This window comes from Syngnathoides biaculeatus, chromosome 8 (genome assembly GCF_019802595.1).
Source record: "Syngnathoides biaculeatus isolate LvHL_M chromosome 8, ASM1980259v1, whole genome shotgun sequence".
Lineage (NCBI taxonomy): Eukaryota > Metazoa > Chordata > Actinopteri > Syngnathiformes > Syngnathidae > Syngnathoides > Syngnathoides biaculeatus.
The window spans coordinates 25,569,664-25,595,481 of record NC_084647.1 but is presented as its reverse complement, the minus strand read 5'-3'; the positions used below and the strand labels follow the sequence as shown (position 1 = coordinate 25,595,481).

The following is a 25,818-nucleotide window of genomic DNA, read 5'->3' as shown; positions in this document are numbered from 1 at the left end:
AGCCACACATCACGAGACACACAATAAAATTTTCAGTTTCTTTTTCTGATTCAATCATTTTGACAATAACATCAACATGTCTTGCTAAAATCATACATTTTGAGTAACTGTACATTTTTGCTGTGTGCTTTATATTCACGCAATACCTAATGCACATTACAAAATAAGTAGAAAACATTTCAACACTGTGTATATTCTTTGTGAAAAAACATTGAACAGAACACCTGGGATGTCACTTTGAAATTATAGTAAAATACATCCCAATTTTATTGGATTACTTGGTCATATTTTTATTGGGGGATATACACCATAATTGTACAAACAGTTCAAATATAATATAGTTTTGTCCTGAAACAATTAATCTAATGAAATAAAGAATTTTGATATGCTGTATATTAAAGAAAAAAATCAAAGCAAAATTTATGCAGCAAAACTTCATGATTAATTTTCCACATAGACAATAATGTTACTGCAGATTTACTCATCACTCTGTATTGAAATAAGTTCTTGCGATGCTGGCGAGCTCAAGGGAAAGTGTGTGTAAAAGACAGACAATGTTCACAGTTTGTGGTGATTCCACATTTGAAAAAGAAGATAACAATCTGCCATGTGTCTTCTTCAAAGCAGTTAGCAGCCTGTCTACAATCACCAACACAAGTTATCAATGTTACTTAATTCAATATAGCCTGCCGATAGCACTGCTGGTTTAAACATGTTATAACATGGCCAAGGGCAAAGACGCCAGTTAGTGTACTTTCAGTCGGTTTATTGAACAAACGGTAACAAAATCAAGACGTAATAAGTACATTCATACACACTGCCACACCTGAGTCCTCGCCAGTTAACCTAATGGTTAGCCGTTCACCTGAGCTCACAACAGCCAACTCTACACTCTCATTCACTGACTCCCACATCACTTACCCACCAACAACAAAATCACCACCTCATGTGCACATGTAGTTACTTTAATAATGCAAAATTCATTACCTAATATATAATTGTCGAATAATGTATTATGAATATGATAGACAGATGCAACACAAATGAAGTCACACAATTTTTTCTGCCAAGTTTGCTAAAAAAAAAAACAAAAAGAAAAAAAGTAGATTTAAGAGTTCATACTTTTGATTTTCTTAGATATTGGATTCCAGAAAGTCAAAAGTTAATTTCTTAAAAACGTACACCTTGCCACAATTTACACTATCAAATATACGTAGATGTCATTAGTAAATTTTCGCTTCGTGAATAAAATCTTTTCTGATGTCTATTGTGAATATCGTCGCTGTTAAGCTAATAGAGAATTATCTTGTCTTATTAAAGTCTATGGTGTCCTTTTCCCTTATTTCACACTAGTTTTCCGAGAGCCATATACAGTCCGTGTGGCTGACCAGCGCTCCATGCGAGGTAATGTCGCTGTCTTCAAGTGCCTCATCCCCTCTGCTGTCCAGGAGTACGTCAGTGTGGTGTCCTGGGAGAAAGATACCGTTTCCATTGTGCCAGGTAAGGGAGCCGATCCTGTTACTTTTACAGCGTTAGTCCATCGTGACGACCACTACAGATTTGCCTGGTGTGCTTGAGCATCATTCAAGTAGCGATGGCGTCAAACAGTGTTTACTCGCGGAGAAAGAGAGAATAGGATCAGCAATTACAAAATGGGATGTTTCATCAAACCCTGTCACTGAAATGAGATGTTCACACTCTTTGGTTCCTGTAATGAATTTCTCCTGTGTCACTGGTGTATCCCGTGTTGTCAGAGCAGGAAGATGGAGGGCAGGATTTAAAAAATGAACCACTCAGTCAAAAAGAAGATGAAATGGCCTTTGCCTGCCATGTTGCTGGCTCCTCACTTGTTAACGGATGCTGCTGCTGTTAATAGCCATGTTCTGAGGATAAATCAAGCTTTAGATATATTATGTGTGTGTGTGGGCATGTGGGGGTGCGTGTGGATGTGTGTGTGTGTGCGTGGACTCAAATGGGAATGTAATTTGATGAGTGATAGATCCTTTTAGCTGCTCATCACGGTCACCACAAAGTGAGCATACGCGGCCCTCACACTCTGTCGGACAATATCCGTGTGAAGGCCTCCTCCACACTGCGTATGTGTGTGTGTAAGTGTGTGTGGGGCACAGTTAACATTTGCTCTGTGCAGCAATGCCAAATTGTTGGGTGTCAGATGAAACTGTTTAGGTCAGATGATATGTTGGACTCCCGGCTCACCCTTTATCTCTAGCTCTGATACCGAGCATCCCATTCATCTCGCAATAGTGTTTTAATGTGCACTTGCATGTGTGCGTGGATATGACTTTCTGTATGGTGCTGTTTCTGTCCTTCACTCGAAGCACTCATTGATCCAGCACAGCAAAGCACTGTTGGGTCAGTGGGTGTAAACATTTATGTGTGTGAGCCAGTGTGTGTGTGTGTGTGTGTGTGTGTGTGTGTGTGTGTGTGTGTGTGGCCTGAGGGGGGTTTCCAGTCTGGATCGATAAAGCTTGCTGTTGGATTCCCCTCTCTCTTGTCACGGATTCTTCAGTGTGAGAGTGGTGAGAACCTCTGTGCGTGTGTGTCTGCGTGTGTGTGTGTGTGTGTGTGTGTGCGTGCACCTGTTGTAGCCTCTGTATCGTTGCTTTGTGTGGTAAGAGCTCTGTGGGAGTATGTTATTGATCTGCTGTTGGACATATTCACTAACACATAAACATATGAACACGTAAAAAACATGGCCATACACACAGGCACACACAGTTTATTTTACTCTCTGGCTTGCTGGATAAACATAAGTGTCCCTTAGTGTTGTCGTACAACAGTGTACGGCAATTAACATTCAACCATGATGAATTAGAGTGGGGCACGGTGGCGGAACTGTCGAGCGTTAGCCTCACAGTTCTGAGGACCGTGGTTCAAATCCCAGCCCTACTGCCTGTGTGGAGTTTCCATGTTCTCCCCGTACCTGCGTGGGTTTTGTCCGAGCACTCCGGTTTCCTCCTACATCCCAAAAACATGCAAGATTAATTGGACACTCTAAATTCCCCCTCGGTGTGATTGTTCTCTTTCTCGATGTGCCCTGCGATTGGCTGGCAACCAGTTCAGGGTGTAACCCTGCCCATTGACAGCTGGGATAGGCTCCAGCACTCGCCACGATCCTTGTGAGGATAAGCGACTAAGAAAATGGATGAATTAATGTGGAATAGTAATGCATTAATTGGAAGAATATGAAGAATACAATTGTAGATTCGTAATCATTCCTATTCAGAACTCAATTATTTCCTTGAGACAACACATAAGGCAAGATTTCCTTCACATTATGGACAAGAAATTTGACACAGATTTTGGACAAATGAATTGAGTCACATTTATGAATGAATTCATTTATGTTTTGCTCCAGATGCCACACTTTCAATAGGGTGAAAAATTGTATCACATACAAAGCAAAGTCCATAGATGTTTGGTAGGGCTGAGTTTGGTGTGGAGGAGCCGGACCGGCCTTACCTCAACCCCATCAAATGCTTTTGGGATGAGCTACAATGGAGATTTGTGAGTGACCTCTACATTCTGACGAACGAACGAAAACTGAACGTTGATTACTCGCGTCTTGAAGCAATTGAGGATATTGTTTTGGAATTGTTTGCATGAGGATATTAATGTTAATGTTTACCAAGTTTATTGGTATATTGTTTTACAGCCACATGTTAAAATGGAGTTGAAATGGAGTCTCTCACTGTTAGTCGCGGAGTGAGCGTAAATGCTGCATGTGGCTTGTCCGTGTGTTTGTGTGCAAGGGTTTGTTGTGTCTGTGCTGCACTTTGCCCTGCAGGAGCAAAGCGACAGAATCTCCCCACAGCCAAAATGTTGACACAGAACAATCTCATTTTCAATGCCTTTTGTACGATTTAGTTTTTGATAATTTTTTTTCGCCTAAATTTCCACAACTGTGTGGCTTGACTCAGCCATTTACCCAAATCGAAGCGGTTTGTCAGTTGTGTATAAACGGTTCAGCAGATGGCAAGGCGTATTCCACAATGCAGGCTTTTTTTTTAACAACTCAAAGTAATAACCCTCCCGGTCTGCTCTGCTACACTCAGGCAACATCTGCGCAACACATCCTGTCAGCAGTCACACCTTGAAAACAAAACGTACAATAAAATCACAATTTCACCACTCTTTCTTGCTTTTTCACAGCAGCTTCTTTAACAATTGCACAGTTGCGCTCAATAAATAAGCAAAATATAGTTTAAATGTAATGGCTGAATTCTTTCCAACCATTCATCCATTCCCTATATCCTTTCATTTCCTCACAAGGGTCACTATAGGGCAAAAAAACGAGATAAAACTGTTATTACACTGGCATGCTCTGATTCTGAAAGCCTCATTTTTGACAAGTTGTTAAAACAATGTCACCCCAACTTGTCCAAGTGTTGTCATACAGACCAGGAATAATAATGGTCATGGCAGTTCTTTTGAGTGCACTGAATAATTTTCTTCAAAATATTAATTCTCAGAATCATTCCGTTCTTTTTCACAGTCATTCAAATGCTTCCTCATTCACTTAATGACAACCTGAGGTCCACATTTACTCAACATGTCCACTGAAGGATTAGATTATGCATTGTTGTGAAATACACTATTGTAAACTGGAAAAGAGGGAAAATTTAGGGAAAAAAACTAAACTTCACCTTCCTCTCTTCTACCCGTCAACATCCACACAATCCCACTCCTTTGACTGGGTGTTGCTGTCCCTTCAGTTTGCCTCGCACTGCCGAATCCAACTCACATGTCGGTCTCCTGTGCTCTCATGACTTTACATGTCATCTGTTTAGATCATGGAGACATCGTCCAAGCCATGTCCTGTGTGTGCGCTTGTTTTCACGCGCTTGACTGACTCAACATTAGCCGTTAGCCAGTGAAAGCTTTCCCCGCAAGGACGTCAGGATGAGCAGTTAAAATCGCTCATGAGTAGTAGTAGTAGTAGAGTGGTACGGGATTTATGTTCTTGGTTTTCTACATCTGTTATCAATTCTTCTTCTTTGTTCTCAGTCCATCTTTGACCTTCCCATTCTTGTTTCTCTTATACAGCCCGATGGCCCGTGTCAGCCCTTTGTTGAACACATAGAATTAGGCTATCACATGACTTTCCACCACACACCTTCCACCCATCCATCCATCCATCCATCATGACCAGGTTTGTGTTTTTCACTTGCACCCGAGATGCTCCACTGGTTTGCCATCTATTAAGAGGTCCATGTATCCCAAGGTGTGGATTTGACAGGATGACAGGCGTCACACGAGTGGCCGTGTTGGTCAATAAAGCTGACTTTGAATGGGCTTTGATGAAGAGGCAGGTGGGTATTTGCTGACAGCTGCCCTCACTGCGAGATGACCCCGCCTGGGTGTCATATGTCACTTTTTGACAGCCAAATCTGTTTGCGTTGGAGAATTCACCGTGTTCACAATGTATGTGAGTGTGTGTGTGTGTGTGTGTGTGAGGAGGGGAGTCAACAGATAGAGGTGCCCGCCATCTTTGTCACTACTCCCTCGCCGTGGTGGTTTTCCCTCTTGCTTTCTCGTGCTGTAATTGATGGTTTGCTGGTTAGAAAGTTATCATTTGTGTGCTGTCAGCTGGGAAGTCTTGAAGCATGTGCCTGAAGGAACTATGTTCATCTGTGTATGTGATTTAGTTATTAGCAACCATCTCCTCCTCCAACTTTAAAAACGAGTGTGAGTATCATCTGGTCACCATAGTAACGAATACGAATTGGCAGGCGGAATGAGGAAGGTGCGAGGATGCATCGTTGCTTGATTTATATCAGTGCGTCACCACAACACACACACACACACACGCGCTGCATGTACCGGCCAGTGCATATTTATTCACACTTAATTTCATTCACGTTAGATACTGTTGGGTAAATTCATTTTTTAAAGATATGTACTGCTTTGTTTGTATTACAGTATTATTAGGCATATTTTTAATCTTGCAGTGATGATTTTCATCAGGATGCTGATAAACGGGTAATGCGGGGAGCAAGGGAGTGTTGTAAACTGAACCTCATGCGTCCATATCGGTCCACAGTGGCTATAGGTCACATTAGAACTCACCGCGTATTAATTATCCACCTTTTCAATTATTAGTTGCAGTGTTATCAACGTCGTGTAAATTGTTCCGGCAGTAATGAGGGTCTCCTAGGTGAAAACATTAAAAAGATCTAGTGAGGATAAGTGATTCAGAAAATGGATGGATAGGATTGAAGTGCACATTTGAGGCAAAATATTGCAGTGGTACAGTAATATTTTGACGTACAAGGGACCCAATTTACAAGATTTTCATGGTATGAGCTCAATTCATAATTTCCTCAAATTATATTTTGCTTTGACTTGTGAACAAAATTTACAAGTAGGAGTTTTGCAGATAGTGAATAATTCTTCGCAGAAAAATGCTGTTTAATTCTTCTCCTAGTTGCAGTAAATATAAAAAAGAGAATTACACATGATTAAAAACAGTATTGTTTGCCTATGTAGTTTTTTTTAAATAAAAATGAATATTTTTGTTTATCTGAAGGGGTCTAATTCAATTGGTTAATTTTAGCCATTAGGAGAGCCCAGTCTGCTATGCATACTATTTTATTTACCTCATCCACAGTGGTTATTCATTCCATTGAGTGAACACATTCCAAGTACATTTCAAGGTGGATTCCAAAATTATGGATTAACATTTTTGCTGTCGAGGTATTGCCTTGATAATAATTGATTGTAAAATAATAGTCACACAGTGTTGGTCATGAAAAATTAAATCCATTACGAATCGATGAAGCACTGTCACCTCCTTGTCTACTCAAACAGTGCGGGTGTACAACATTGCTGCTCCTGCGTGACAAAATCATCAGTAGAAGACAAGAAGCGGGAGGGGGAGGCAACTGATGGTTATGTAAATGGATTGATTTTTGCTAAGTTATGGACTCTACATCAGCATTGATTGGCTGATGGAGTGAAGAGAGAGTTGCGGATGCGAACAGTGCAGAGAAGTGTGGTGGGTGGGTGCGTGATTTTGCATTCATTGATTGGCCTTGTTTTATCCATCTACATGCACACACAAACACACACACACAGATCCTCTCAGATTGTGTTGGAGTGTAGCATCACCACAGCTGCCGCGGCTTCTTTCCCAGTCTCCATTTTGTGGCCACTCTGCAGAGGCCTCATGTACTCTTGCCTTCCACTCTTTTTAACTTCAGCCGACCCCTTTCAGTGTACTACCCCCTCTTGGAATGGCACCTATTAGAAGATAAAGTGACAAAACATCATCTTTTCACTTCCACTCCGTCAGACACGTTAACGTTAACAACAGATAGGTGCAGTAAGGAAAATGGCAAAATCAGCAGAAAAGAAAGACAAAGTGGTACGAAAGCGTGCTACATGTTAAATTATGCAGGTGGAAAAGTGGGCATAGAATGGAACGATGATGGACTGACTGCCGTTTGAGGGAGAGACCATGAGAGAGGTGTACGTATGTGTGCGTTTTTTTTTTTTTTTTTTTTGCTGTCCCCTGCCCCCTCAAGGGAGAAAGAGGCAGCTTGGGGCTTGAAAGGGACCTTGTCTTTTCATTAAAGATGCATCCGACGAGAGCTTAATGCCCACCCCATCGCACCCCACCCTCCGTCTCTCTTCCTCCTTTGGAGCTTCTCCATTTATCTGTGCAAGTGTTTGACCAGTAAGCTTCTCTGTGTGTTTGCCTTTAGGATGGGAGCAGTTTGTTCCTCACCTCGGACGCGGGGACGAGGGCAGTCGGGTTGCTGTGGATGGGAGATGGGTGGTGTTTACTTATTGATCTCTGATTATGGGATGTGGTCTGCGTGTGTGTGTTTGTGTGCGCGTGTGTCTGTAAATCTGGCAATGATGCGTGTTAGCTGGGGTTATTTATTCAGCACTTCTGTTTGGATATTTTACAGAGAGAACAGGTGCAGAGTGACTTTGAGTGCGCTCTGTTTGAGTGTGTGTGTGTGTGTGTGTGTGTGTTTGTTTGTGTGAGTGGGTGTGCACGCGGGTCGGGTGTGTATTTGAATGGGAGATATAGACTGCTGTCCAGCCACTGATCAGGCCGCAATCCGTATTTGTGTTGAAAGGATGATATGTAGCTCCCAGAGGCAACATCATGGATGGGCTGGATGAATCTATAGAAGCTGTACATGCTAATGTAGATATAGCTGAATTTCTGCTGTATTGCCTAAATATGTGGTTTGTTTTCATGTTTTTTTGCTACAGACAATTTATGTGATGCCGTTGCATACGGGAAGGGAGACCCACATTCTCTGATGCACTTTTCAGTTGTTTATTTGAACCCCAGGAGATCAATAAAAAACATAAACACCAATAAGCACACTCATTTAAAGAGCTGCTGTTGGCTACAGCTCACGGCCGACACTCACGCAGACTCAACTTCAAGGCACAGCCCACACTAAAATATACACAGTATTGTCTATACATTTTATGGTTGGATTGTTTTTCTGTTCATATATGTTAATGTTTTCAACTATTGCGGTGTTAATAACTTTAAATGTGTTCACAGCAGTTAATTTTATGTCTACATCAAGTTTAACCAGATGAGTCTGTAACATATCCCCTGCAATGAATGTGGGATCGCTGTTGAGTGATTGCAAGATGGGTTGGTAGACAGCGTTAGAACCAGAAGGGTAGATATGAGGACAACAAAATACTGTAGCTTCACACACATGCAGGTACGAAGATAAAATGAGAATCAAGCAGATAGCGATGACTATAGACATACAGACGAAAGTTAAATAGATGGGGGGAAAAATGTAATAAAAATGTAATTAACTGGAATGTTATATTATCCATCCATCCTTTTTCTTAGCTGCTTATGCTCACAAGGGTCGCAAGGAGTGCTGGAGCCTATCCCAGCTGTCAACGGGCAGGGGGCAGGGTGCACCCTGAACTGGTTGCCAGCCAATCGCAGGGCACATGGAGACAAAGAGTCACACTTACAATCACAGCTAGGAGCAATTTAGAGTGCTCAATTAATCTTGCATGTTTTTGGGATGTGGGAGGAAACCGGAAAAAACCCACGCATGCATTTGGAGGACATGCAAACTCCACATAGGCACGTTCGCGATTGAACTTGAGACCTCAGAACTCTGAGGCCAACGCTTTGTAGCTGAGCCTCTGTGCCGCCCAATGTTATATTACTTTAACTGAAAGAGTGACACGACTATTACATTTTCAATGAGCTAACTTGAAATTGTAACCAACTACATTTCCAAAGAAATCTTCCCCACACTGCATCCAGGTAGATAGACAACAGGCACAGGTACAAAGAAGGACGGATGGGAACATGGATGTTGTGTGTGCAGATTGAAATGGCGGAAGCGATGGAGCGAGATAAGAGAGAGGAAGTGTGAGAGGGGGGCTGCGCACGAGCAGAATTTCAATGGCACTCCAATCATGCAGGCAGTCTCGTTAGCCCAGGGAACATTTGCATAGTGCTTGGGCAAATTCATTTGGCCTTACTCAGAGAAGATGACTCCCTTTCCTCTTTGCTAGTTAGTTATTCATAAGCTGCACACGGTCAAGGTGCGTATGGGGTGGTGGTACGGCGGGTGCAGAGGCCGCCCAACGTCAAGGAGCTTTCCTGTTTGTTTCTGACCTGCCCGCAGGCACACTTTTACAGTGCGCGGCCCTCGTCTTTTAATGCAAGAGATCATTACTGCTTGTGTTTATGTGCCTGCCTGGCTGGCTGAACACATGCGCTAATGATAGTAGTGTAAGTACACGCTAGCCCAATCTCTGTCAGATATTTCACCAAGTGCACAGCCGACGTCGTGCATTACTCATCAGCTGCCGCGATGTCCTCGCCAACACCCTGTTCCCCAGCCTCAATGCGTGTACCACTGCTGTACCCCACCTCCCTCCTGCTCCTCCTTAAGCCAGAGGACCTAATTAGAATGAAAATCCATGATGGAGGTGGGGGCTTTGTACAATCAGCTCAATACGCAAATCCATCACTAATGGAGATCATGACTTGCCTAAAAAAAGACGTCACTTGTAAGAAAGGGGTTTGAGGGTGACAACGGTTGGAGGATTGGGGGATGTGGCGTCCGTGAGGGAGCGCAGCCAATCAGGGAAGATGACATACATCATGTAGAATAGAAAGGATGTGTTATTCTAATTATTCCGCTGACTTCGCCCGACAATCTAACGTTGTGTGGCAGAGTACAACAAATATGGCGGCGTTGTGTGTTCACAATGGCTGATCGTGTCAACGGTCGTTTGGAGGAGTCTTTGACGTTTTTTGTCAAGTGCATGTGACCTTTCAAATGCTGCGCTGTTGGTCAGCGTTAAAAGACATTTCCGTGTCTGGACAACCAGGGACTATGAGGTACAGAGCAAATAGTCTATACCCCCCTTTTGAAATGCTTGTTTAAAAAAAATATATAATATACATATATAACTCAATTGAAACAAATTTTGGAGAAGGCAAGTTAATAAAATTGAGATGAGAGTGCAGTTTGACTGGTGTGCACAACCTTCTTATAACACTGAATCTGGCTATTTTGAATTAATCGTCACATTCAAAAATCATGTTAAATGGGAATCAGCGGAAACCTGCCACCATTTTAGGTGCCTCTAATTAACCATGAATAATGTTCAATTGTTTTAGTGGGCTTTTCTTGAGATTTCTTTGCTTTCTTACGGAAGCTTGAAGGTTTGCTGAGTGGTACTTTGAACTGCTAATACAGTGGAGAAAATAAGTATTTGAACACCCTGCTGTATTGCAAATTCTCGCACTTAGACATCATGGAAGGGTCTGAAATTTTTATCGTAGGTGCATGTCCACTGTGAGAGCGATAATCTAAAGAAAAATCCAGAAATCACGATGTATGATTTTTTAATGATTTGTGTGACACAGCTGCAAATAAGCATTTGCACACCTGTTTATCTGCTAGAATTCTGAGCCTCAAAGACCTGTTAGTCCGCCTTTTTAAAGTCCACCTCCACTCCATGTATTATCCTGAATCTGATGCACCTGTGTGAGGTCGTTAGCTGCATAAAGACACCTGTCCACCGCATACAATCAGCAAGACTCAAACTTGTAACATGGCCAAGACCTAAGAGCTGTCCAAAGACACCAGAGACAAAATTGTACAACTCCACACGGCTGGAAAGGGCTACGAAGAAATTGCCAAGCAGCTTGGTGAAAAAAGGTCCACTGTTGCAGCAATTATTAGAAAATGGAAGAAGCTAAACATGAAAGTCAATCTCGATTGGAGTGGAGCACCATGAAAGATATGACCTTGTGGGGTCTCAATGATCCTTAGAAAGGTGAGGAATCAGCCCAGGACTACACGACAGGACTTAGTCAATGACTTGAAAAGAGCTGGGACCACCGTTTTCAAGGTGATTGTTGGTAATAGGCTAAGACGTCATGCTTTGAAATCATGCATGGCACGGAAGGTTCCCCTGCTTCAACCAGCACATGTCAAGACCCGTCTTAAGTTTGCCAATGACCATTTGGATGATACAGATAATAATTCCACTAACTGTGTTTGGAGGAAGATGAATGATGAGTCCATCCCAAGAACACCATCCCTACTGTGAAACATGGGGGTTGTAGCATCATGCTTTGGGGGTGTTTTTCTGCACATGGGAGAGGACGACTGCACTGTATTAATGAGAGGATGACCGCGGCCATGTATTGTGAGATTTTGGGGAACAACCTCTTTCTCTCAGTCAGAGCATTGAAGAAAGGTCGTGGCTGGGTCTTTCAACATGACAATGACCCTAAGCACACAGCCAGGAAAACCAAGGAGTGGCTCCATAAGAAGCATACCAAGGTTGCGGTGTGCCATAGCCAATCCCCAGACCTAAACTCAATAGAAAATCTTTGGAGGCAGCTGAAACTCTGTGTTTCTCATTGACAGCCCAGAAACCTGTCTGATCTAGTGAAGATCTGTGTGGAGGAGTGGGCCTGCATATATCTGTCCTGCAGTGTGTGCAAACCTGGTGAACAACTACAGGAAACGTTTGACCTCTGTAATAGCAAACAAAGGCTACTGTACCAAATATGAACATTGGTTTTCTCAGGGGTTCAAATACTTATTTGCAGCTGTATCACACAAATAAATCATTGAAAAAAATCATACATTGTGATTTCTGTATTTATCTTTTTAGATTATCTCTCTCACAGTGGTCATGCACCTACGATGAACATTTCAGACCCCTCCATGATTTCTAAGTGGGAGAACATGCAATATAACAGGGTGTTCAAATACTTAGTTTCTTCACTGTAATTCCCTCCACCTTGGCTAAGTTCGTTAAGCTAGTTCCAGGGGAAGATAGACAGCACCAAAACAAGATCCAGGGCCCACACAGGATATTTCAGTTGAATTGGAAAATTCTGCAATAATAAAGTAAATGTACATGTTTTAGTTTACGGTGCACTCACCCAGTGTTCATTTCGTAATATTTACCATGAAATTCTCATGAAACCATGTTCCTCTGTGTCTCAATGTATATATATTTTTTCCTCCAAGCAAAAAGGGAAATGCGTTCAAATGATATCTGACAAATATATTTCTGGTTCGTTTTTTCCCAACACCTGCACCAGGCATTGTTATTATGACTCCACACTCAACTGATTCTTTATTATTATAGTTATGATTGTTCTTTTAGTGTCACTATGTCACGTGGCTGATACTGTATGTTATTATATTACATCTGATAATATGAAATGATTCCAGCCATCTGCTTCATAGACAATCGAAGGGAAAATAATACAAATCTGACAGGTTTGCTTATGTTCTGCTTATTTCTTTGTCTTCTGTGAGCCTGAGTCACAGGCAAAAGCAGTTGTTGTATGTCACAGTACAATCGTTCTTTATTGGACCACAGTAGAGGGTCACGCAAACTGGAACTTTAATATCCAAGGAAAAAGTTCACCTGCAAGCCAAGCATTTGTTTGCTTGGGCTCCAAGTGCATTTTTAACAAGTGCCTTACAGTCATACATGTATTTGTTCGGGTTTGGATTTTTAGTGAGGTTTAGGGGGCAGGGCAATATGAGAGATATCCTGTTCCAACACATCCCCTCTGGAGCGTACTTAATGACCCGTGACCTGAAGATGTGCATGCGAGCGAGGGAGGGCTGGGGGAGGAGGAGGCGTGCAGGAAGTAGACGAGGAGGTGGAGAGTGGGAGGTGGGCGACAGCGCAGTGAAGAGCCTGGAATTAATGGATGAAAAAACGAAGCAAATACAGCAATGTATTCCTAATGTGCCTTACCTGACTCATCGCTCCCTCTCTCTCTTACAGGGTAGCGCACTCTCGTTTTTTTGCCCTCGCCTTGCTCTCTCATGACCACTTGTTCTGACCTCAGCAATTTAAACTGCATAGCTGCCTCCACTCGTGTGTGATTGCGTGTATGTTTGCGTGAGAGGGACTGAGGCCTTTCTGACCTCCCCAATGAGCAATTGCATTTCTATGCTTTGTTAATAGCTAATCAATGGGCTTGCCAAGATATATAGGCTGCCTTGAGGACTCCCATAAGACAGGCAGGTCTAATTGACTCACATACAGACACATGCGTAACTGTAAACTGTAATCTGCTCTAATCTAGTAGACAGTTTTAGGGTTTCAAATTTACATGACAATGACATTCTAAAAACAGGAAGGGTTATTTTCCCCCTGCATTTTTGGACAAACAAACAACAGTGCTGTCAAAGCAATCCTCCAGTTACAGTTACACAGACAGCAAAAGCAACTGGAAATGCTGAAATACTCAGATCTGGCTACTAGTTGGGGATGGGACTTTTGCCCATTTTACATTTGCAAAACCAGGTGCTACTTCTAGTGCAGGATCTGGATTCCAAGCTTGCTGAGCCGATGGCGTATGGGTGACATAAACAACTGTTTATCACACAGCTAAAAATATTGTTTGTTAGCATTGGCTTGCTCTGCTGTGCTTTAGCTCTTACTGCTGAATTATTATATGAGATGTGTCAAAATTCTTGGATTGGTGTCACAAAATGTATACTGTCCAAATGTTCACCTTTGAAGTACAGTTGAACCTCAGTTTTAGTTTCCTGTAAATTTCCTATAAATTTGCCATTTGTTACTCTTAGTACACTCAATAAACAAGATTAAAATTGTTTTGAGTGGTAAATACTACCATAGAGCCGAATAAAATCTGGTGAAAATGTTTTCACCCTGCCATGCTTTTGTTTTGAAGACCTGATTTTTGCTAGGATGTCACGGAAATATTGCCCCAACTTGTCCGAATGTTGACGAGTAGACCAGAAGGTTAACACTTTTTTAAAAAGATGACTGTGTAATATCTATTCGCATCTGTTGAAATAATTTCACACAGTAACAGAGAACGATCTGAGTTACAACAGTCAAGAGGTACGATAGAATTCAAGGGGTAACTTGATGTGTGTTCATTTATACACTTCATTTGTCATTCATATATATTCGGTTTTTGCATGCAAAGCTATAATTGCTCACTATAAAATTTATTATTCGCAATGACTTTGTCTGGAACAGATTAATTGGATATATGTTATTTCCTATGCAAAATATTGCTTTGGGTTGCGTAATTTTTGGTTTTAGCTAGACTTTCTTCTATCTCATTTCTTACTGTATTCATTTCCCTTTGAAATAATTATAAATACTGTATACTGTATGGAAATATACAGTTCATATAGCGAAAGAAATGAGAAGAGAAGAGAAGATATTCCCCACTCTTACTATCCACATCCGCTACTCCTGCTTGTGGATAAAAGCATCTTCCAAATGCATACACTTCATCAGCGTATAGGTGACTTCTTATGTCCCCCCAATCTGCTCTTACTCTATGTACGTTTGTTCTTGCTATTTGGAAAATGCTTTGTTCATGTGCATAGCCAGTGTCTTACAATGCCCACGGCTAAGCAAATTTTCTATTCCTCTCCTCTCTTACTCTGTCTCACTAGAGACCTTGTTTGAAAATAACAATTTTAGTTTCTGATGATAAATCCTTAAAAAATATACAGTTTATATATATATATATATATATATATATATATATATATTGGAGACATATCTATTTTATCATGATGAAAGTATGTTTCTGTTGCTGTGAACAAACATCTTGACAGCAAATCTAAACAGATGTTTCATTTAGGCAAGTGCTGTGGTTGGTACCTTAGCTTTCTGTACTAAATATTCAATATGACAAGGTCAAAACCATATGAACAGTCTGCTTTCACACATGCATCCATCCATTTTCTTTGCCGCCTATCCTCACGAGGATCACGGGGAGTGCTGGAGCCTATCCCACCTGTCAACGGGTAGAAGGCATGGTACACCCTGAACTGGTTGCCAGCCAATTGCAGGGCACATAGAGACAAACAGTCACACTCACAATCACACCTAGGGGCAATTTAGAGTCTCCAATTAATGTTGCATGTTTTTGGGATGTTGGGAGGAAACCGGAGTGCCCGGAGAAAACCCACACAGGCATGAGGAGAGCATGCAAACTCCACACAAGCAGGGCCGAAATCCATCCCGGATCCTCAGAACTGTGAGCCCAACACTTTACCAGGTGATCCACCGTGCCGCCCTTTCACATAGGTATTTCTTTATTTAAATTAACATATAATGAATTCACTAATTTGATGAGTGGTTGGTTTACACAATGCAAACTGATTAATATTGTTGCTAAGTAACCGATAGTATACTGTATGTTTTGGTCGGTACTGTTTGCTAAAACGAACACGTAATGAGACACAGAGAAAATGTATTGAAAATACAGTGAAAATACGGTATCCCCTTTTTTTTAACCAGTATACACATCCAACTGACCTGAGACTCACAATACTGTACAGTATAATGTTTGTTTTGGTGTTTGACAGAAACAAAGGGCAGATGAGCTGTGATTATTTTTAATTTTTTTGTATCGCAGCTGAGCTGACTAAGGCGTCCATAAGACAATGGATGTGGGATGCCTAGAGGAATAAAAGGATGTCATTTCAACCTCATATACATTTCAAATGAAAGACACTGTAGCCTTGATGCATTCTTTTCTGGATTTGAACTCATACACAGGCGTGCACGTACACGCACGTACACACACACACATACACACGTGCATTTACACACACGGGAAAGGCTCTCGTGTGCAGGCTGACAGTTGAGTACTTGCACTGCAGATCATTCATTCTTGTTGACTACATCACTGCTGCCAAGTAGAAAATACAATGTATGTCAGATGCCGCCTCTCCACGAGGTAAAATGCACTGGAGCAGCTCGGCTCACTTAAACAACATTAGAAGCACTTCAGCACAAAGAATGGAAAGAGGGGGGAAAAAAGCATAATGACAGCCTCTAACCTGATTCACCATGGCATGTTTTCCTACTGTCCAGTATTTTTCATCTCTTGAGGAAAATAAACTCTTCTCACTACTACTGTACAGTACATTTGTAGTACGTTTTCTGGACCGGTCACAATATGTCACTGCACTTGTCATTTTTACACAGAAATAAAAGCATGGGCTCTTAACTTGCCAAGCTTGCTCTGATTCGGTGTGTACTGTAAACTGAAGTCACATGTGTACAATGTGAGTGATAAATGTAAATAGCTGGTGCCTCACAAACATTTTTATTCAATTGTGTCCCTCGTCAAGCACCTCCATCCTTTGTGACAGCCACCCTACTCCACATTTGCTATCTGTGAGTATTTGTGTGTGTATGTGTTTTGTGTGTGTACGCGTTTGCATAAACAGTGAGCTCCTCTCTTTTACAGGCTGACAAGTGAGTGCCTTGTTTATTTCTGTTGAGGGCAAAACAGGCTGATAGTTATTCCATTGCTTGCCTTCCTGCTTCCATACCACCAATCCTCCTCTCCATATACAGACAAACACGGCAATTATGGAGCTTCGTATGGGATTGAGCTAATATTCCTTCCATGTGAGGTTATTTGAGATGGTAAACCGGAGTCACTGAGTAACTGGTCCCAGAAAACTGACATGTGATTGGGATTCTGGGAATCTCTCTCAGATTGTTCAGATTAAATTACATGCTTTCTTCCATTCAAAAAAAAAAAAAAAAACGATCAAAAGTGAAGCTCATTGAATAGTGGTCATAAACACTGATGGGGTCTTTATTATAAAACCAATACTTTGCATCGCTTATGCTGTCATCTTGACACTCGTCCCTTTTATTTCATGGAAAATATTATCTGGACCGTAACTAAAACAGTATTCCAGTGGAAACTCCAAGTCAAACAATTCTGCCTCAAAGTTTAAGGGGTGCTGGTTTTCAATTTCTTGTGTGCCGTTTGCATGTTCTTTCCGTAGTTGTGTGGGTTTTCCTAGGGTACACCGGGTTTCTTCCACTTCTGAAAATAATCAAGTTGAATCACGTTGCCTTCTTTACCCACGTGATATGACTTGGCCTTTTTGATAGAGCATTACATCTGCAATGTTGTGGCGGCGTTCACCTGAGACTAAAGTTCCGGGTTGCAGCATTTCCTCAGGAAAACTAGTTCAAGAACTCTGGATACTGCTCAACAGTTCAGTGCCATTGAGTCACATCGCTTGACGCTCTGCTGAGCAAGATGTCCCTTGTCATCAAAGATGTGGTTCACTGGTTTGTTGTTTTCACATTTTACAGTGGTAAACTTCTTTCTATGGTTTTGTGACAAGTGTTTGCATTCTAAAAGTCGACAACGCGTTCCACTAATAAGAAGAGTGGTGCTGCATATACGCAATGTGTTGCTGTGCAGGAGTCACCATTCTGCCATCAACTCATCCGTGTGTGTGTGAACATGAATGTATGAAGAGTAAGTGATGAGAGAAATTTGTCTTCTCAGAAAAGAGTGATAGTGAGAGTGATGACAGCCGTTTACTCTCCAGAGAGATGGATAAGGGGACTAAAGATGTATTCCGTCACCAGAATATATTTAAATTTTGCAGGGCCACTTAAAAGGGACAGTGCAGAAATGCATATTTCTCAAAGAGGTTGAGAGAAGACTCACGTGGGCAAATCATTTATTTTTTTTGGGTGGTGAGGGGGATCTGTGGAAGAGGCAAAAGAGGTATGGAGTGGGGAGAGTAGATTCGAAAAGAGACCTAAAGTGAGTGGAGGCGTGGGCTTTCTTAATGGAGATGTTTTTGCTTCACAAATTTTAGGGCCCATTTAACAGAATGTGGCTCCCACTGCCCCCCGTCCCCCTCCACCTTCCTTGCATCTCCAGTTAATTTAATGAAGGGTTGCCCGATTGCTTTTAGCATTAATATTCTAATAGCAAGTGATGTAAAAAATGAATTTGAAGCACCTCCTATTCTCAGTCTCCCTATCCCAATGATGTTGGGCCCCATCTGTCATCTCCATGGTGACATAGCGCACTCCCCAAGGAGAAGAAAATGTGGGATAAGAGGGCAGAGAGGAAAGGAGTGTTGGGACTGTGTTTCTTAACATAAGCGTGATCCCTCAGGGTTCTTCAATGTAATGCTTGTTTCTGTCTGATAAAGACATTTAAACTTCAACCACATAATATGCACCTTTGTAAAAATATTTTTAGAATGGGCCTTTTATACTTTCTTCCCATTTCCTTGAGCAAAGAAGTGACAAATATTTGTTGACCAATCACAGACTGAAGTGTCATCTCCATAGTGCACGTATCATATAACTTAAATTGTAAATAAATATGAGCGAAGAGCGTGTCATCCATGCGCAAAGTTGCGCAAGTTTCATTCGACATCCAACTGGTCGCCATATTGACGCTGTGGCCTCTACTGTGGGATACGCCCCTTCAGACAGGGACAATATTACCCTATTGTTTCGAGCCATATTTAGATGATATGCAGATCACTTCTAACTAACAACAGACTCCCCGACAGTATGACAGTATGTAGCGTACTGAGCCGCGAGCGATAACAACGCTGTGGCCCGGTTGCGACAAACCGATAACGGCTTCGGCCGGGGTGGCAGCAAGGTGGCTCATCGTGGCGTTGGGCCGGGCCACTTTACGGCGTTGTCGTTGCTTGCGGCTGAGTGCGCCAATGTTTATCGCTGCTGCTAGTAACTAACTAACTGCTATGAGTGCTTATGCTATAAGTAACTAGTAACTGCTATGAACAACGCTGTGGACGGTGGTGGCTATGAACAACACTGCTGGCAATGGCGCACTCAGCTGCATGCGACGACAACACTGTAAAGCGCCCCGGCTCGGCGCCTTGATAAGCCAACTCGGCACCGAAAATGAGCCACCCCATCCAAAGCCGTGATCAGCGGACATGGCACCGAAGCGATGACCGGCGGATGCGGCGGCGACAGACTCCCAGACAGTATGTATGAGCCAGCCCAGCCGAAGCCGTGCTCGTCCGTGAGGCGTGACGTGGCAGCCTTCGCCTGGAAGCAGATGTGGCAGCCTTCGGCAGCTAGCCAACGCAGAGGCCGTCCGACACGCAAATTGACACATTTAACACCCCTGTCATACGTACGCGGATCTCTTGTTACGTTATAAGAGAAGGATTACGTGGTCTGCCCCAAACTATTAGGTTTTTTTTTAGTCGCTGTATACACGCCGACCTGTCATTTGGAACCCACAAAGCTCTCATCCTTTGCACCTGTGCAATCCCTTTTTCACGACAAACTGGGTTTCTTGGAAATATATGAAGGGTAAATCCATCTTCCCGAGTGTTCAAGCAATATCCACCAATGTAACAAGCTGGCATTTTGGCCAATACGAAGGAACAATGAGCTATCTTCCTGCAGGTAAAACTGATAGAAATAGACGAGTCCACTTGAGCGCGCACCTGCCTGCAACATCACTTCCTGCTTCTTGTCGAAAGCAAATCCCTCAGAGGATTTTCATGGCAGAAGTTACAAAAAGCCATATACGTCAAAATCATGTTTTGTGGTGAAAAAACCGATGGGTCCATACCGGCTGCTGTGTTTTCATCAATAACATACTAAAAATCATCCATTTCATGACACTTGACAACAACTTTAACAAGCAAAATGTTTTTGTATCAAACTGTATCGTTGGAATTTCTGTGTAATTTCAGAGGACAATAAGCATTAAAGAATAAAAAGAGCCAAAAGGGCAGATGTGAAGAGCAAAAGAATGAAACGAGAGATCGACAGGCAATCGGTGCAGCATCTGCAGTGATGCGGACTTTGTATCGGTCTGTACCCTCACCTATGGTCACGAGCTGTGGGTCATGACTGAAAGAACAAGATCCCAGATACAAGCAGTTGACGTGAGTTTCCTTTGCAGTGTGTCCAGGCTCTCCCTTAGCGATAGCGTGAGAAGCTCGACCTTCTGGGAGGAGCTCAGAGTAGAGCCACTGCTCCTCCGCATTGACAGGAGCCATATGAGGTGGCTGGGAGATCTGATTCAAATGCCTCCCAGACGCCTCCCTGGTGATGTGTTCTGGGCACGTCCCTACGGGGGGGAACCCACAGGAATGACCCGGGACATGCTTGATGGATTACATCTTGCCAGAAAAGTTGGTTGAAGTGGCTGGGTAGAGGGAAGTCTGGGCATCCCTGCTAAACCTACTGCTCCCTTAATCTGACCTCAGCTATTCTTCTTTTCCTTTTAGTTTGTCCTGTTAGGGGTCACGACAGCGTGTCATCTTACTGAAGATCTTACAGTTTTACACCAGATGCCCTTCCTGATGCAACCCCTCTGCATTTAGCTGGGGAGAGAAGCTTACAGCACCTGGTATTCCCAAGCAGTCTCCCATCCAAGTACTAACCAGGGCAAAACCCGCTTAGCTTCCGAGATCTGACGAGATCGGGCGTTCTCAGGGTAGCATGGCCGTAAACTTAATCTGACCTCAGATAAGTGGTAGAAAATGGATGCATGGATGGATGGATGAAAAAATACATGTGCAAAATGGAATGCATAAAAAGTATTCCTCAAGATGTTGAAATCAGCTTGCCTTTGCATTAGTAGTGGAGGTAGAGGAAAGATGTTGTTCTGGGTGGGGAGAGCTCTCGGAAACAAAATGTTCCTCACTCTGTTGGTCCTTGCTTTTGCACATCTATACTGTCTTGCAGATGGCAGGACCTCAAACAGTTGATAACCAAAGTGTGTAATGTCCTTAATCCATCCATCCATTATCTTTTGCCACTCATCCTCACAAAGGTCGTGGGGTGTGCTGGAGCCTATCCCAGCTGTCAACAGCCAGGAGGCGGGGTACACCGTGAACTGGTTGCCAGCCAAACACAGAGCACATGGAGACAAACAGCCGCACTCACAATCACACTTAGGAGCAATTTAGAGTGGTGATGTCCTTAATAGCATTTCAAAATGATTTCAATGGGAAAAGATATGATATTGGAATTACGAGTTATTTTCAGTTACAAGCATGGCAATAGAGTGGAATAAAGTTGAATCTAAAAGTACCACTGTATTGTTAGTCCAAACTGTTTAACTTTGTCAAATGTGATATTTTTGATCTAGTGCTTGCAATTAATGACTTTGTATTATGGAGGTGATGCAGTTGAATCATTTATCCATATACGCTGCACAGAAATACCAAATAATAGTTTCAAACTGGGCTGAGAAGGTTTTTCAAAGAAACTCTCAGAGCTGGTGCCTGCATGGTTCAGACTGCAGGCCTCTTACACACTAGTAATGAGGAGAGCTAATTAATTTAGACTCTGCCACCAGATGGCTAAAGCCGCATGGCAGCAGCCAGGGGAGGTACTCCTCTTTTCTCTCACTCATGCTCTCTTTTCGTTTGAAGTCGTTTGTCCATCTTGCCAGCCACACCTTGAGACGTGTGCATGGACACCGTAGCTGTCATGGGGCGCAACATTTGATCGATCACCAGCAAGCCTCAATGAGGCTCTGGGGGGGCTTTCAGACTGTTAAACAATTACGAGCACACAAGGTGGTCACCTTAACTTTCCACACCAAGACAAAGTGTCTGCGTGTTTGTTCCACTCAAGAACTGAGCAGATGGTTTTGGTATTATTTGTGACATTTGTCCACAGCTTCACTCACTCGCTATCCACGCACTTACACACCAACGTACGCAGTCAGCCAGCCGCTAACCACTTAAATCTGTTTCTCTTACAATGCCACCACAATGAGACCACTCTGGTGTTTCTGCAACTCAAGCCATTTCTGACTAGTTTCCTTGAGTACTTGAGTGGGAAAACACATTAAAGTTTTAGCACAGAGCAGAAAAAATGAAGAAGTAATGAAAAAAAGGGTCCACATCACTATACTGTTGCACGCCACATTTTCCCTTTCTATCACCTATTTCACTTTTTTCAAACATGGGCAGATGCGCTTACGCAACTGCAGATCAGGGAAACTTCTATAGTGTTCGATTTGTTCAAAGGCATTTTAAAAAAATAATATCAAACAATGTGGCCGCACAGTCGATGACTAGTTAGAGTTTCTGCTAGACAGTTCTGAGGACCAGGCTTCAAATCCTGGGCCTGCTTATGCGGAGTTCTCTTGTTCTCCCCATGCCTGCGTGGGTTTTCTCTGGGCACTCCGGTTTCCTCCCTCATACTAAAAACATGCATTAGTTGGAGACTATAAATGGCCCTTAGGTGTGATTGTGATTGTGAATGGTTGTTTGTTTCTTTGTGCACTGCTATTGACTGGCAACCAGTTCAGGGTGTAGCCCGCCTCCTGCCCGAAGATAGCCTTGCGAGAGGAAAGGTGCCTCAGATAATGGATGGCTGGATTAAACAATGTTATCCTTATGCAATGTTACAATTTGCATCAATCAAAAATGAAGTTTCAAACAAAATAAAATGGCAGATCATCACTTAAGGTCATCTCTACAGCGAACTTGTGAACAACACGTGATTAGACTCCTCACACACACTGTTTACGGTACTTAAGTGCTGCTGCTTTTATTGGCATTATTATCTGGTCTTTCAGTATGATCATTTTAATGTTGTAATGTCAGGCATGTGCATCAGCTAGTGTGTCTCATCCAAATGTTCAAACCCTTTTCCCTTTGGTGGGGTAAATAAAGATGAATCAGAGATTTTTGTTCTAATGGCTGATTTGTTAATTTCGTTAATTAGTTAAAGTGGTCCATGAAATGCCTATGAGTGTATAAGAGGATCTACGTATGAAGTAACATTTTATTTTAGTGGATAACAGTGATTTGATTACAGCCATCAGTTTGCTCGGAGAGATAAAATAGGGGCAGACATACTGTAAATAAGAAACATATTGTTGTCACTGCTGCTTCCCACTCTATGAAAATTATTGATTCAAAAATTATGTTGGATTTATGTAAAAAAATGTTATACAACTCACTAACTAAAATGACAAAATGCTGCAGAATGAACAAAGAGTAGAGGACATGATGGTGACGACACATGTGGCACACTTGCATGAGACTGTTGTGTTAAGCACAATGATGATCATTATCTTAGCTGTTGAGTGCACACAGCGCTTGGCAGTATAGGGTGTGATGTCGCTGGGCGGGGTGGGGCATAGGGGTTGGCAGGGGGTTAGGCAGTAGCCATAGTAGTAATATAATCATAGTCCTTTGTGTGAGCAAGTGCAAAGGGTGACTCAGTGTCAGCTGTTATTGAGTGCTTATCCTCTAACACCCACGACACACACACACACGCACACATGCAATGTATACCTACGTCCATAAAACTTCATGCATTAATTTTCAGCCACATGCACATGTCAAATCACCCACAAACCCATCAGTCACAGCTGAGCAATGTGCAGTATTAAAGGAAAACACGCTTTGATCCACTCATGCACTCCCCGGCTGCCTAATCACTGCAGCGACCGACGTTCATGCTAGCTGTATTTTAACTACAAACACTTTGTATGCTCCTGTTACTGAAAGCAGTCTTAAAACTTCCGTTGTAACTTGTAACGTTTCTATGGTTGCCAATTATAAACTTTGGAGAGCCATTATCACTGAGTCATTGTCTTAATATGGGGATTTTCCCACCAGTGCCTCAGTTCTGGTTTTAAGATTGTAGGACAATGAAAAGTGTATTTATTGGGGTTTAGGGCAAGACATAGTCGTAATTTGACCCTAAATAACACCTTAAAACAATTGGTGAGGCACACTGACCTATAATAGCAGCATCTGTGTAATTTTTACAGTATGTGACCCTGGATTAGCTAATTTTATACATTTACATTTTTCACCAAATTTCCAATCTATTGAATAGGACTCCTGTGTTAGAAAAGCCATCCAGCATAAAAAATATGCTTGGGTGAATCATGACTGTCTGTAATGAGCAGAAGATTAATATGTTTGCAAGGAAGACATGGGTGGCGCATGTCTAGAGATGGACATAACTTCCAGGTAGTGAGTGAAGTTTGAGGTCTAGCACACATTGTTGCTCAGCGGCCTGTCTAGGACTCACAAATAATTCTTTGGGCTGGTCTTGATCGCTGAGTCTGGTGGAAATCCCACTACTGATCGGATAGACAATGCAGGAACATTTTAGCCTTCACTTTTCCCTACATATGTACACAGAACTCAGACCCCCTTGGATTTTCTTCGTTCCACACTGAGTCTCTCTCCTGACCCTCCCGTTCTTTCCTTTTTTTATCTCTATCACAGCTCTACTGAGACGAGCCCTGTTATTCCTCAGTGATAAATAAATGTTTCGCTTTGTCTCTTCATTAATAATGCAGACTTACTTTAAGTGCTGTGGTGGTGGTGGTGGTGGTGGTCGTGGGGGGGGGGGCTTCCATTCTTCGTCTTCCCACTATGTTGTTCCCTCTCTCGGTTCTTCATCCTGATGTCTGATAGAGGGCTGGTAGGGGTGAGCTGAACATAAAAAAGCACTTAGAATCTCTGCCGCGATTTGCGAAGACCACCTGTGGCTTGGTGGGAGATTCAGCAACAGGATCTGCAAAAGACAACATGGATCTCATTGTTTATTGGCATTTATAATAAGGGAATCTTTGGTTGAATTGTGAAAATGAAAATCCCAAAAGCGTTGCCATGCAAAACGTCAGCTTTCATCATTGAATACTAACAAACCTTGACAAGTAAAGCAAGCACTGCGAAAGCTTCTTCCATTTTGTTCAAGGGAATTAACTGAATCGAGCACTTGTTTAAAATGTATGAGGCCCATGCAGGTGCTGTAGTCACTGATTACAGTTTAAACACGTGTATTATATTGGCCTTGGACAAGTTATGCATTCTCTGTGATGGTGTAAGAGCTTCAAAACCATTATGAATCAAGGCAACTCTGCGTGGGAGGATGTGCACTTATTTTTCAGTCTTCTTCTTGCCTTTTCACTGTCAACTCTTCTTTTACAAGTCATATTAAAATGTGACTGATTCATGCCTGCTGTATAGCTGTTGGTAGGATTTGGCACGTTACACTTATTTATTATGACGGTTGTACATTCATGCTGTAAGGACATTGCATGGGATCTGACTGAAAAGCCCGTCACCTCAAGAAAAGGACCATGTAGGTTTTTACTAAGTTGTTCCTTGTACCTTGCTACTTCATTAGTTATATTCATTTGTCCGCTGCATTCAGACTGCAATCAACTGAAGAACCTACCTCAAAGTAAAACCCACGTATCACCTTATTAAATGTATCACGTCTTCTATTGCATCGCCGTAAAAAGGTGCAACCATTTTGTTGCATATCCCCTGAGAATACTGTGAGACAATATTGCACCTCTCCCAATGAGCTTGAGTATGGTATCCGTTCAATGTAACCTGACAGTCTTAAATGCCTGGAAGAATGTGTCAGCATTTGCCAACACGGGCGGCAGCAAATGGGCATGTGCGAGTGATCGTTTGTATGTGTGTCACTGCGGTCTCTCACTTTCTGGGTAAGGGTCTGCTG

The 25,818-nt window shown here is 42.4% G+C and overlaps 1 protein-coding gene and 1 pseudogene across 2 annotated transcripts in view; one reads left to right on the top strand and one right to left on the bottom strand.

Annotated features, from left to right (window-relative positions):
• dscaml1 (Down syndrome cell adhesion molecule like 1) overlaps nucleotides 1-25,818 on the top strand; it is a 125,415-nt gene that overhangs the window by 22,743 nt on the left and 76,854 nt on the right. For both annotated transcript variants that reach the window (XR_009796095.1, XM_061827580.1), the window contains exon 3: nucleotides 1,354-1,500. Coding sequence is in view for 1 of the 2 variants with exons in the window: in XM_061827580.1 (XP_061683564.1) it covers nucleotides 1,354-1,500 (147 nt within the window). In the remaining variant the exon portion in view is untranslated. The remainder of the gene's footprint in view (nucleotides 1-1,353; nucleotides 1,501-25,818) is intronic.
• On the bottom strand, nucleotides 20,696-20,814 carry LOC133505403 (5S ribosomal RNA; annotated as a pseudogene).